We start from the raw sequence: 12,744 nt of genomic DNA, 5'->3' as shown, positions 1-12,744 counted from the left end.
GGGGGTTAAGCACCAAAACAGGGAGAACAGCTTTGAAAACTATTGCGTTTCTTAAATCCTGAGTGAGGGGCAGGCTCAAGAAGACAAAGGTCCTGCACCCGTGGGGCGTCCTGAGGCTAGAGAGTAGGGCAGACCCTCTCAGGGTCAGGGGGTTCAGAGAGGGGCCCTTGGACTGGAGGTGGCAGCAGGCACCTGGTGGAGGAAGTGGACCCCAAGGGTGCATTGGAGCTGATGTACCAGAGAGAGCCCAGTCTGGGCAGGTAGCACAGCGGGGGCAAAAGCACCAAAACAGGAACTGAAAGACCGGAGGCTCGGAAGGTTGGGCTTTGTTTCTTCGAAATGGGGTGGCTAGTGGGTATCCTTCTCATCCCGCAGGGCAGTTTATTAAAATAGTGACACAGTGCCAGCACTCTGTGGGAAAGAAACAAAGGCTGCTATTTTTAGAGCTGGTTAGTTTCTTCCAAATAGCCTCTGGTGCTCTCCAGGATAACCCATTTTCCAGTAACACAGGAGAATAACGCTCATCTAACACACTCCGCGGCAAAGCACCCGGGTGAAGGGCCTCGAGCCCAGAGCCTCCCACTGCCGAGTGCCTTGGCTCCCCGCCGCCTGTCAGCCTTGACGGGAGGGTGCGCGCTGGGGCCAGTGAATGCCACCTAGCCTTCGCGGTGACACGCCAACGGCTAGCCAGGTGGATAAAGGAGATTCCCACGCCCACTTACAATCTGCACTTTTATACTGCTCAGAGATATTTTGACCTTCTAGTTTATTATGATTCAAGAAAAAGTCAATATTTCTCAGCTTGCCAAGGCTGGAGGAATTTAAATGAGTTATTGAATCAAGCAGTTAATCTACCGATAACTGACTTTTTCTTTTCAAATCTATAATGATGAAAAACAGACTCAACCAAAAACAAGATTTTTTTTTTTTTTTTCCTTAGGCATGTTAATCCCATGGGGTAGGACTTGAGGCTGAAAGTTCAGTCTTGACAGCCCAGGCCATTCTGTCTTGCCAATATTTTGAAGAAGATTTAATTAAAACTTAAAAGCAAAGACTTCTGTGGCCATAAAATCTGCATTCAGGCTTTAATTATTTGCGTCTTGATATCCCTTTATGATTCTCAATTTGCTGTCTGTTGCCATTAATGCCACGTGGCGATCATCCAGTTTTCTGGACTCTTTGGAGGAGTGTCACGTTGGTGGTAGATGCTTATTTGGCCCTCCATTTAAGTGTACCTTTTCAGCAATAAGCCACTCTACCAGCTGTCCTGCTGCTTTGGTGTGTGAGCTCTAGACACCACTGCCTGAGATCACTATGGGCATGTGTTGGCACACAACAACATGGCAAGTGTGAGACCCAAAGGAACACAGCAGCTGCTGTTTCCATGGTCTCAGCCTTCTTGCCCAGAGGCAGGCTGCAGGATTGTGCTAGAAAGAACTGAGCAGTGGACAAAGGCTGCTGGTGCCACCACTGCTGTTGTGTCCTAGAGAACTGTATTCTCCTCAGAGGGATAGGTCAACTTTTGGCCTCCCTGCCTTGGCTGCCCCCCGATCCTGAAATTCAAGAGTACCATTTTCGGGCTTCCCTGGTGGCGCAGTGGTTGAGAGTCCGCCTGCCGATGCAGGGGACGCGGGTTCGTGCCCCGGTCCGGGAGGATCCCGCATGCCGCGGAGCACCTGGGCCCGGGAGCCATGGCCGCTGAGCCTGCGCGTCCGGAGCCTGTGCTCCGCAATGGGAGAGGCCACAACAGTGAGAGGCCCGTGTCCCGCGAAAAAAAAAAAAAAAAAAAGAGTACCATTTTCTCCTTACTCCCTAGACCCCACCACGGCTCCCCAGTCCCTAACATATCAGACCAAAACGCCTCTGCTTGGCTGTCTGAGTCTATAAGGCAGAACCACGCCTTGCTACCCGTATCCCCCCAACCCACACCGTCTCCTCGCAGAGACAGGCAAGTGCTCCCTGCACTGTGGTTACGGGAGCCTTGGCTCAAGCCCTCTGTCCCTTGGAAAGCCCTCCTCCGCTCAGTCAGCAGGGTCCATCGGTACTTTGCCAGCTCCGTGTAGCCCTCTGTTTACTCCTCCCTTCCAGGATGGGCAGGGGTTGTGTCTGAGATGTTTGGCGAGAGCCAGCCAAAAACCCTGGGCTTTACACGGCAGGGCACTTCTTGTAGCACCCCCGCCAGAGGGGCAGGGGCTCCATGGGGCACCCGAGCCCCCAGGCCTGAGCTTCACAGCCTCTGCTCACCACAGCCTGAAAGAGCCACACAGGTGGGCCGTGCCACACACACCTGCGTGCTCACGGCTGACCTTCTGTGTTTGTGTGTCTGGCAGGGCTTTCCGGCCACCGTGGGCTGCCGGCCTCCTGCAGGAAGAAGTTCTGCAGCCACGGGAGCAGGTGCGCGCTCAGCAGGGAGACGGGGGAGCCCGAGTGCCGGTGCCTGGAGGCCTGCAGTCCCAGCTACGTGCCCGTGTGTGGCTCCGACGGGAGGGTTTACGAAAACCATTGTGAGCTCCACCGTGCTGCTTGCCTGCTGGGGAAGAAGATTGTCATCGTCCACAGCAAGGACTGTTTCCTTAAAGGTAGGAAGATGGCTCCCTGCTTCTATGCTCGTAGGTTTTGTCATGGATTTGCTAATGCCTTTCTGACAAATGACCTGGGTGCTGCGTCTTACAGGTTAAATGTGTTTTTAAAAAAAGAGAAAGAGGAAAGAGTCTTAACAACATAGCAGCAGCAGCATTTCAGTGATGCGTGTTCATTTGTGTCCACCTCCAGAGGCCCCTGCCCTTAGAGGAAGGCCCTGGGAGATCAGAAGCCAGGGAGGCCCACTAAGCCCTGGGCTGGTGCAGAGCATGGGTCCAGTAGGAACCAGGCTGAAAGGCACCGCCCAGGTCTCTTGCGCAGGGTGGGCCCTGCCAGGTGGCGGCAGAGAGCACGTTGGCCCCTCCGGACAGTGTCTCGTGAGTCAGGAGACCATGCTGTGTGTAGAATGTGGCTGGATGGACCCCGCAGTCCAGTGGTTCCCAGTATGGTGGGCACTCCAGCTCTGGCCTAGAGCGGTCACCTGGCCTGTCCAGAACACCTCTGAGTAAGATGAGGAAGGCCCTGCAAGGACTTCAGAAGGTGTCCGTGGAGTTGGGGCCAAAGGGTTCATGCCCTCTGCTGGGCTTGAGTGAGAGGGGCAGTGCCAGCTCCCAATGGATGGTAGGAGCCTCAAGGGCAGAGCCCATGGCTCTTGGTGCACGTATATAGTCTCAGCACGTGGCTCAGGGCCTTGCACCAAGACGTCAACAACTCACAGATGCTCAAGAATAAGAGCTAGACTGCAAATTCCCATGTTCATGTGGCCCCAGTGAATGGTGCATGCCACAGCCTGTAGAAATATTTGTGATGCTGAACCCAAATGGCCACACATGAATAAATTAGACGATGTGAGACGGGAGAAGCAGCACTTGGGCAGGTGGGAACAGGCCCACTGGCCCAAGCCGGGGGACGCTGGAGGTGGGGAGCCCACGTGGGGCTGCATGAGGTCCAAGACGTGCTGTGGGGCAGGGCCGGGAGGGGAGGAGAAAGCCCGGATGGAGCCCCGCTGCCGAGTGTTGGTGACACTGACAGAAAAGGGCTTCTGTGTGGTCACAGCTGGGAGCCTGGGTGCCCAGAGGGAAGGGCAGAGCTGTGGTCTCAACTTGCACAGGCGCCAGGACCACGTGGCAGGAGGATTCACGGTGAAGTCCAGGTCTGTGGGCCTTCTGCACCCCGAGAAAGGGCAGCTTTCCCACCTCGTCCGTGGGCCCTGGCAGCGGGGTCCTGGAGCAGGCCGGTCTCCGGAAGGTTGAGTTTATCTTGTGATGGGAAGTCTTGGACCCTTTCATGGCCATGCTTATGACACGAATGCTGACGAGCTTTAGAAATCATGAGGCCCAACGTGGAATCAAGACAAAATGAGCCCAGGAAAAATGTCCGAGGCCTGGAAGCCCTGCCCAGCCCAGGCCTGCCAATGCCTTAGCAGCCGTGAGCACTAAAACACTTGACCACTTGCTCCAGCCTTATTGGCCATGTTGAATTTTGTAGACTGGCGTCCCATTCTCCGGTTTCCAGCATCCCCCGACTTGCATCTTTCTGAAGGTTTTTATTTCTGCATCAGAGTGCGCACAGCCTCCCCCACCATCGGTTATTCAAACAGCATTTCTTATGTCACGTGAGGGAAAATCACCCACCACAAAACCTGCCACGGTGAGGGATGCTGGGGGAGAGCTGGAGAGCGTGCGGGAGGGGCAGGCAGATCAGGTCTTGCCTCTGCTTCGTGCTGATTGAATTTATTCACCGAATCCTTTTGATCCGTTGGGTTTTTCACCGATTTTGTGAATCCCCACCCACTCGAGTGGCAGACAGAGCCGCTCTGCAAAACATCCTTTTTCGGTGGAAAGGGGTACCTGCAAAGTCCCAGAGGGACCTGGGGTTGCAGCCCAGTTCTGTGACCTTGGGTGCATGACTCCACCTCTCTGGGCCTTTTCCTCAGCTGTAAAAAGGGGCTATTGGCAGTTCCCACCTGCTCCGTGGAGAAAAGTAAAGGAGATGCAGCACAGAGACCACTTAGCGTGGGCCGGGTGTGTTACACGTGTCGGGTATTAATGACACCTGTTGTCATCATTTATCTAATTCAGTGTGGCCTCAGGCCTGGAGCAGAGAGGTGCACAAGCTCTGAGGGGAATGCAGAGGCAGGAACAAGGGCTCTGACCAGCAGGTCTTGGGCCCGGATGGCTTGCTGGTAGATGGAGAGTGGGAGAGGAAGGTGCTGAGAGTCAGGCCCTCAGGCTATCCTGGAGATGCCCCCCTGGGGCTAGGGCTCCCCCGTCTGCAGCCCTGGCCCCATGGGTCTGGACCCCACGGAGAAGCCTTCACTGCCTCTGGTTCAGCATCAGCTCCAGTTCCTAGGCAGGAGGCCAGCCAGCCTCTCCTTCTCTAGCGTTTCCATAGGGAATGCCCAGCAAGCAGTAGACATCTGTTCACTGGTCCCAGGGCCTTGGAGGGCGCGGAGGCAGCCAGGCCTAGGAGGGTGCTTTGGGAGTGCACTTCTCCACCTTCGCCAGAACCATGGCTCCAACGGGGAGCGAGGCGTAATGGATTGACAGAGGGCTGGGGGGCAGGCAGGATGAGATTCTTGGGAAAAAGCCTAGTGGGTATAAAGGACAGCTTCCTTCAGTCCTCACCCCAAGATGGCAGCAGAGTAATGCCATCTTGAGCTCCATTGATGATCCCGAATTTCCAGGGAGTTGTTGATCCAGGAAACTTAAAAACACCGTTTTCCCATGCAAACAAAAATTCTAAAATCATGGTGTTTCACTGTCTTTTCCTTCTAGCTTTACAAAGAGAAGTTATGACTTTACTCTCTGGGGCTTTCTCTGCCCCCAGAAGTCACTATATTAGGACCGTCCTTATGGGGTTGGAGCACGTAGAGCAAGGGGGATGGGGACGTGGTGGTGGGTTCCTAGGCGAGGCCACCGCAGTTGAGAGCACTCGCTCCGCCACCAGAGCCCCTGAGCCCTCACTGGGGTGCAGAGGGGGTTCTCATGGGTACCATCTGGGGACATGACACTAACCCCTCTGCCAGGGAGGAGACGCAGCATTCGAAGCCCATGTACAAGAAAACTTGTGGTATCACATTCCCGTTGCTATGGCAATGGGATACTGTGTGAATACAGAATGAAATATAACATCATTTAGGGATCATTAGCTGGTGAGAAAATCAAAACTGAACTCAGCAGCCTGGCTTCAGCGGGTGTTGGCAGCTTCCATACCAGCAGTCCTGACGTCCCAAGCAGGGTCTCACGCGCTGAAAGTCAGGGGGACAAGGGAGGTGGGATACTGTCTCTCCTTCTCCTTGGGGCAAAATTAGAGCCACATTTGTCCTCGGTAGCAAATATTACCAGTGAACACCAAGATAGTAGGTGGATTTCTCTGTACCTTTAACTTCTTCTAGAGTTTGTGTCTTAGAAGTTATCTTGTGACATGGCATTCCTATTTGTATACTAGCTGGCACTTTTTAAATAATTTTTCTGACTCAGTTCTGAATTCACGCTTTATCTCCTACACTGTTGGGAGAAGACAGGCTTGCCACTCAGCTATCACTCACCACTCCTGGCTTGTATTATCCCAGATGACAGTGTCATAGTTGGGCAGTTTTCCCAACAAACCATGAAATTATGGAAGAAAGAAGGCTGTTAGGGTTTCAGTTCTACACAGACCATTAAGCTTCCTTATCCTGCATGGAATTTGTAGGTACGCTTTGGTGCTTCTGAGGGGAGTTCCCAGGCTTATGAAATCAGAGGAAATAATTACCACTTTTTATTTTAAAAATTAAACATACTATAGGCTCACTAATAAACCTTCTTTCCTTAAGTGTTACTAAACACAGGAATAGAAACCCAAACATCTGTTACAAGTTAGCAGAGCAGACAGATCTTGCTGCCAAAGACTTCTTTTGGGTATTTAGAAGCATAAATTGAGTCCCATGCCTCCAGGGCATTCCCACACTTCCACAAGTCTCATCTGCCCTGCCAGGGAGAGCTACTCACATTCCCAGCTGTAACGGCCCCGCCCCAGAGAGGCTCAGCGTCCCACGGTGTGGGAGCAGCGGGCGCAGGGCCGTGTTGGTGGTGGCAGGCATCCTAGGGGATTTGGCCTCACCCTGCTGGAGCCGTCCCTACAGCAGGGAGGTGCTGGGGCCTGCGGAGAGACCCATGCTGAGGGAGCAGGTGGCACAGGACCAAAGGCACCGGCTTTAGGCCAGCCGTGGGGCCGTTCCACACCGCCTTGGAGAAGACACATAAGCTCTGTCTCACTTACTGCGTCTGTAAGATGGGAATGATGATAGCGCCTACCTTATGGTGTCATGAGCGTAAAATGAGCAGCGCCAGTCACATCATGAGCGCTCTTCTCTAAGCAGTATCACAGCACTCCAGAGGACGGTGTTGTCATTGCAGACATCAGGGCACAGTCGAGAGGCAGACGCAGGAAGCTGTAAGAACCCTGCCCGCATGAGACCATGCTGGATATGGGCTTAGAGGTCAGGCGTGTGGATGTTCTGTGAACAAGGGGAGAGAAGAGCATTTGTCCTCCACGTGTATTTAACGAATGACTGGAATTTGACCTCCAAATGATCAAACTTCTATCAGCTTCTCCAACTGCCTTCGTTTGTTTTTTTTAATTAGAGTAAAAACGCTTTACAATGTTGTGTTAGTTTCTGCTGTACAATGAAGTAAACCAGCTATATGCACACCTACATCCCCTCCCTCTTCCACCTCCCTCGCCCACTTTACCCCCCATCTAGGTCATCCCAGAGCATCGAGCTGAGCTCCCTGAGCTATACAGCAGGTTCGCACTAGTCATCTATTTTACACATGGTAGTGTATTTATGTCAAACCTAATCTCCCAGTTCATCCCGCCCTCCCCTCCCCTTCCCCACCCACCCCGTGTCCACATACCTGTTCTCTACACCTGCATCTCTATTCCTGCCCTATAAGTCGGCCTTGCTTTTTGAAAAGAGATGCAGTGAGTCATCCAAGTTCACCCCGTGAGCTAGTAGAGATGGAAGAGAAGAACCAAGAGCTCTTGATTCCAGGTGTAGTGGAGGTTTCTGGAATGCATGAAAGGCCCTCAGGAACTGTCAGTTGAGCCTGAGGGAGGGCTTGGCCCACCAGAGGATGAGAAGGGGAATGTCTGGGGAGGGAGCTGGAGAAGAGACCTTTGAGGTGAATCTTGAGAGGTGAGTGAGGGCATCCTGGGGTGCCGACGGGACAGAGCAGGTGATTCAGATGCAAGTCCTGGGTGCGGGGGGGCGGTGGGGTGGGGGATGGTGACGGAGACTACAGGTGAATGCAGACAAGTGGGTAAGAGTGAGGCCTGTGTGCCAACCTGGGTAATTTGAACTCAAGCTGACTGAGTGTCAGATAAGATAGTCCAGCTTTCCCATTTCCCAGATGGGAACCCGGAGGCCCGGAGAGGACGAGTGCCTGCCCCAAGTTCCACAGGCTCTGTCGCTACAGCCCACCCTTCATAATCACCCCCAGCTTCAGGGCTCTTTTTAATTTGGTCCCAGCAAGGCATGTTCACAGCAGATGTGACTGCTTTATCCTTTTCCCCCAGGAGAATTTGTGGAGGGAGGACTCAGGAGCCATGGTCAGTGGGAAAGGCCTCTGCTGCTGGGCCGGGCCTCCCTGCTATGCAGGTCAGCAAGAGGCCCATCTGGGAGCTTCTCCGGGAGAGCTGGCTCAGTCACCCCGAACCCACAGGGCCTCTGCACACCAGAGCACCAGACCACTTCCTCTCCCCTAAGGAAGGAGTGGGAAACTCAGCATCTCCCAGAGCTGCCAGAGGAGCCTGGAGACGAAGCCACAGAGCCATCGCTTCTCGGCCTTTTGGCTAAGATCAAGTGAAGCCACAGAGCCTCTGGGGCATGCCCACTGTTAGCTTGCTCTGGCCTCTGGGCATTGGCCTCTACTTTCTCTCCAGCCCCCCTACCTGTTTCCAGTTTCTTCCAATTGTCCTTCCACTCCTGGCCCCACCTGCATTCTGTCCAAAGGCCGCTGCTGCTTCCCCAGCCCTTGCAAAGGAATCTCTGTGTACCCTTCCGGTCCTTCACTTTGAGCTCCACACAGGGGGATGTGGCCATTTGCCACCAAGCTGTCTCTCTTCAGAGATATTGTTGTTTTTTTTTTAATTTTATTGAAGTTTAGTTGATTTACAATGTTATGTATACAGCAAAGTGACTCAGTTATACATCTGTATATTCTTTTTCATATTCTTTTCTATTATGGTTTATCACAGGATATTTAATATAGTTCCCTGTGCTATACAGTAGGACCTTGTTGTTCATCCATCATGCATATACTAGTTTGCATCTGCTAATCCCAAACTCCCAGTCCTTCCCTTCCCTACCCCCACACCCCCTTGGCAACCACAAGTCTGTTCTCTATATTTGTGGGTCTGTTTCTGTTTCATAGATACTCATTTGTGTCATATTTTAGATTCCACATGTAAGTGATATATGGTATTTGTCTTTCTCTTTCTGACTTACTTCACTTAGTACGATGATCTCTAGTTGCATCCCTGTTGCTGCAAATGGCATTATTTCATTCCTTTTTGTGGCTGAGTAATATTACATTGTATATATGTACCACATCTTCTTTATCCATTCATCTGTCAATGGACATTTAGGTTGTTTCTATGTCTTGGCTATTGTAAATAGTGCTGCTATGAACATAGGGGTGCATGGATCTTTTTGAATTATAGTTTTGCCTGGATACATGCCCAGGAATGGGATTGCTGGATCATATGACAATTCTATTTTCAGTTTTTGAGGAACCTCCATGCTGTTCTCCATAGTGGCTACACCAATTTACATTCCCACCAACAGTGCAGGAGGGTTCCCTTTTCTCCACACCCTCTCCAGCATTTGTTATTTGTAGGCTTTTTAATGATGGCCATTCTGACTTGTGTGAGGTGGTACCTCACTGTAGTTTTGATTTGCATTTCTCTAATAATTAGAAATGATGAGCATCTTTTCATGTGCCTATTGAATGTCTATATGTCTTTTTTGGAGAAATGACTATTTAGGTCTTCTGCCCATTTTTCGATTGGGTTGTTTGTTTTCTCGTTATTGAGTTGTAGGAGCTGTTTGTATACTTTGGAAATTAAACCCTTGTCGGTCGCATCATTTGCAAATATTTCCTCCCAGTCCATAGGTTGTCTTTTCATTTTGTTTATGGTTTCCTTTGCTGTGCAAAAGCTTATAAGTTTGATTAGGTCCCATTTGTTTATTTTTGTTTTTATTTCTATTGCCTTGGGAGACTGACCAAAGAAAACATTGGTGCAGTTTATGTCAGAGAATGTTTTGCCTGTGTTCTCTTCTAGGAGCTTTATGGTGTAATGTGTTATATTTCAGTCATTAAGCCATTTTGAGTTTATTTTTATATATAATGTGAGGGTATGTTCTAGCTTCATTGATTTACATGCAGCTGTCCAGCTTTCCCAACACCACTTGCTGAAGAGATAGAGACATTGTTGAATGTCCACTGGGTGCCAAGGCTGTGCAGGACCTGAGGGTACCAGTATGATCAGGATGCCAGGCCTGTCATCATGGAATTAACAGACAAAAGAAGGTTGGGGTCTAGTCCCCAGTACCCCCACTGTCTGGGCCACTGTGTGGGGCTGCTGTAGCCAGAGATACCCCAAGATCTCAAGGACCAACGGGAGTCTTCACGGACCGTCTCCTTCTTGCAGCCTCCTCCATAGGTGCTGCCGGCATCAGTGCATCACCAAGAGCCTTCCAGCACAGTGGCCCTCGGGTCGCAGTCATCCCATTTATAGTATCTGCTTCCAGGATCAAGAAACATGACTTAAACATGTGTCCCCTCTGGATAGTTCCTCTAGGTTTTATGCAAGACAGTGTCCTGACATGAGCACCCTGCGAGTACACAAGAATGCTGTCAGTTCAGCACGTGTCGTGTGCTTCACAGAACCACCACACTTTAAATACATTCCAGTAATTAAAAATTGCTAATAAGTTATTGAGCTGAGAAAGTCTCCCACTGCACTGATTTCGCTGATGGAAACAGGTTGCAGTCTCCAAGGCCCCCCACAGTGTTCCCTGTTGTTTCCCAGCACCCACTCCCTCTTATTCCAGCCCCTACTTCTCTGTGTCCACTGACAGGCTCACACTCTTTCACCCTATAGCCTAAAGAGCCGGCCTCGTCCCAGCATCCCTCAAGGTACCATTTCACCTCTCCCCTCCTTCTCTCCCAGGCACCTGAAGCCTTGCCTGCGCTGGCTGCCTCTGCTTTCCCAGCTCCCTGGCGCTCTGCCCACCAAGGCCTGCGCCTGGCTCTTGTCCCCATTAAGAACACCGTATCCTTGTAAATGCCAAGTCCAGGTGGCACTTTCCAGGTCTGGTCTTACTACATCCCTCCTACATGGGTAACCATCAGTCTTCCTGGTCCAGCCCCTGCCCCTCTGACTCTTCACAGGCCCCCTAGTTGTTCTCCAAGCTCCTGGTCAGATATTTCTTCAAACCCACCTTCCATGTGGCTTTAAGAGTGAACCCTCCAAGAGGTAACTCTGACCACGTGCTCTCCTCCTTGAACCCTTTCATCCATTCATCCAAAGAACATACACTTCCTATGAGTCGGGTCTACTCTGGGCACTGGGGATACAGCAGTGCACAAACAGACAGGGTTCCTGCCCTCGTGGAGCATACAGACTTATGGGGGAGACAGTAAACAGGAGATGAGGTGTCTTAGGTGGTGACAAGTGCCAGAGAAGAGGAAGATGGGGAAAGAAGTTAGTGAGAACATCTAACATGAGAAGTGACTTTTGAGCAAAGGCCTGAAGGAGGCTGGGAGGTCAGGGAGGGAGGCATTTGAATATCCGGGGCACGAGCGTCCCAGCGGAAGAAATAGCGGATGCAAAGACCCTGGTGTGAGAGGTCTCCTGGAACTTTTGGGGATCAAAAAGGGGACTAGGGTTGCTGGAGCAGAGTGCAGAAGGGGAGAGACATCCAAGAGGTGTAGGGACAGATCATCCAGGTAGGGCCTTGTCAGCACTGAAAGCCCAAACTCTTAGCCACTGTGCTATATTTTCTTTCTAATTTCCACCACCCTCACCCAGGGATGGCCTTGAGGGGACCTCCTTCTTCATCACCACCCCAGAAAGCTTGAGGGGTGTGCTGTGGGCTGGAAAAGACGACCTGTCCAGGAGCTCATCACCAAGGATTTCTAGGTTCACGCTTTAACTGAGATGAACCTATAGGGCCCGGGGGATTTACGGCATAAGCCCCAAGCTGCCCAAGCTGCCATCAGAACTTCTAGCACGAGCAGCATCCTCCCTCTGGTACAACTTCTTGTTAGCTTGCGTGTCCTTCCGCTATCTTGGATGTCCTTATGAGTGGGGAAATGTGATTTGTCTTTCTATTCTTTGCTTATTGGAGGTGTTCCATTCATTTCTTAGATGAACGCACAAATTGATGATTATGTGTTATAGGGCTCACACAGTCCCATAGAGGGCCCCACTTGAGAGGATGGGAAGCCCTAGCTGGAGGCCCACCACGCAACACAAATCACAGGGTCCCGGCAAAGGAGGTGATAGATTCATAAGTAGGACCCTGCTCAAAGGGGCAGTGGGGGGAGTACATCAGTGGGTGTTGAGGGAGCACGAGGAAGGAGGGAAGGAGAAGGAGGTGGGGTGAGGGGGTGACATGGAGCCTTCTGCCCCCCGTGGAGAGGAGGGAGGCCCTTGGTTCAGCCTGCTTGGCGCCATTTAATGGAACTCAGGCCAAACCTTGGGAGGCTTTGAATGCCGATCGGGAGTCACATGTTTAATTACTAGAGTGAGAAGTTGATTTGGGACTTCTTTAAGCTTCTCCCCTATTGCACCTTCAATTAAGATCAAGGCCCCCGTGTAGCAGCCGCTAAATGACACCACATATTGAATCTCTGTGCTCAAGCAGTTTATTTAATTATCTGTGTGACAAACTCAGCAGCTGTCAGGCCAGCCACAACTCAAACATGTTGACTCTGGGTCCCTGCCTGAAAGTGTTCCCTGCTTTACTGACAGGCTGACAGCAAGGCCTTTCTCTCTCTTCTGTACACAGGGAGTCCCTTTCAGGTTCTTCTGTTCCCTGACGACATAAGGTGTCAAAGGGGCCAGTGGCTGGGGAGACAGCATGTACGTGAGTCCAGCGAGGCCTGCAGG

General features: G+C 51.6%; 1 protein-coding gene across 4 annotated transcripts in view; it reads left to right on the top strand.

The window, feature by feature from the left end:
* FSTL4 (follistatin like 4) overlaps positions 1 to 12,744 on the top strand; it is a 432,333-nt gene that overhangs the window by 190,458 nt on the left and 229,131 nt on the right. For all 4 annotated transcript variants that reach the window (XM_024744975.1, XM_024744976.1, XM_024744973.1 and 1 more), the window contains exon 4: positions 2,331 to 2,579. In XM_024744975.1, coding sequence (XP_024600743.1) covers positions 2,331 to 2,579 — 249 coding nt within the window. The remainder of the gene's footprint in view (positions 1 to 2,330; positions 2,580 to 12,744) is intronic.

The sequence above is a fragment of the Neophocaena asiaeorientalis genome, unplaced genomic scaffold (genome assembly GCF_003031525.2).
Source record: "Neophocaena asiaeorientalis asiaeorientalis breed wild unplaced genomic scaffold, Neophocaena_asiaeorientalis_V1.1 scaffold235, whole genome shotgun sequence".
Taxonomy (NCBI): domain Eukaryota; kingdom Metazoa; phylum Chordata; class Mammalia; order Artiodactyla; family Phocoenidae; genus Neophocaena; species Neophocaena asiaeorientalis.
This window is presented reverse-complemented; position numbering and strand designations above follow the sequence as displayed.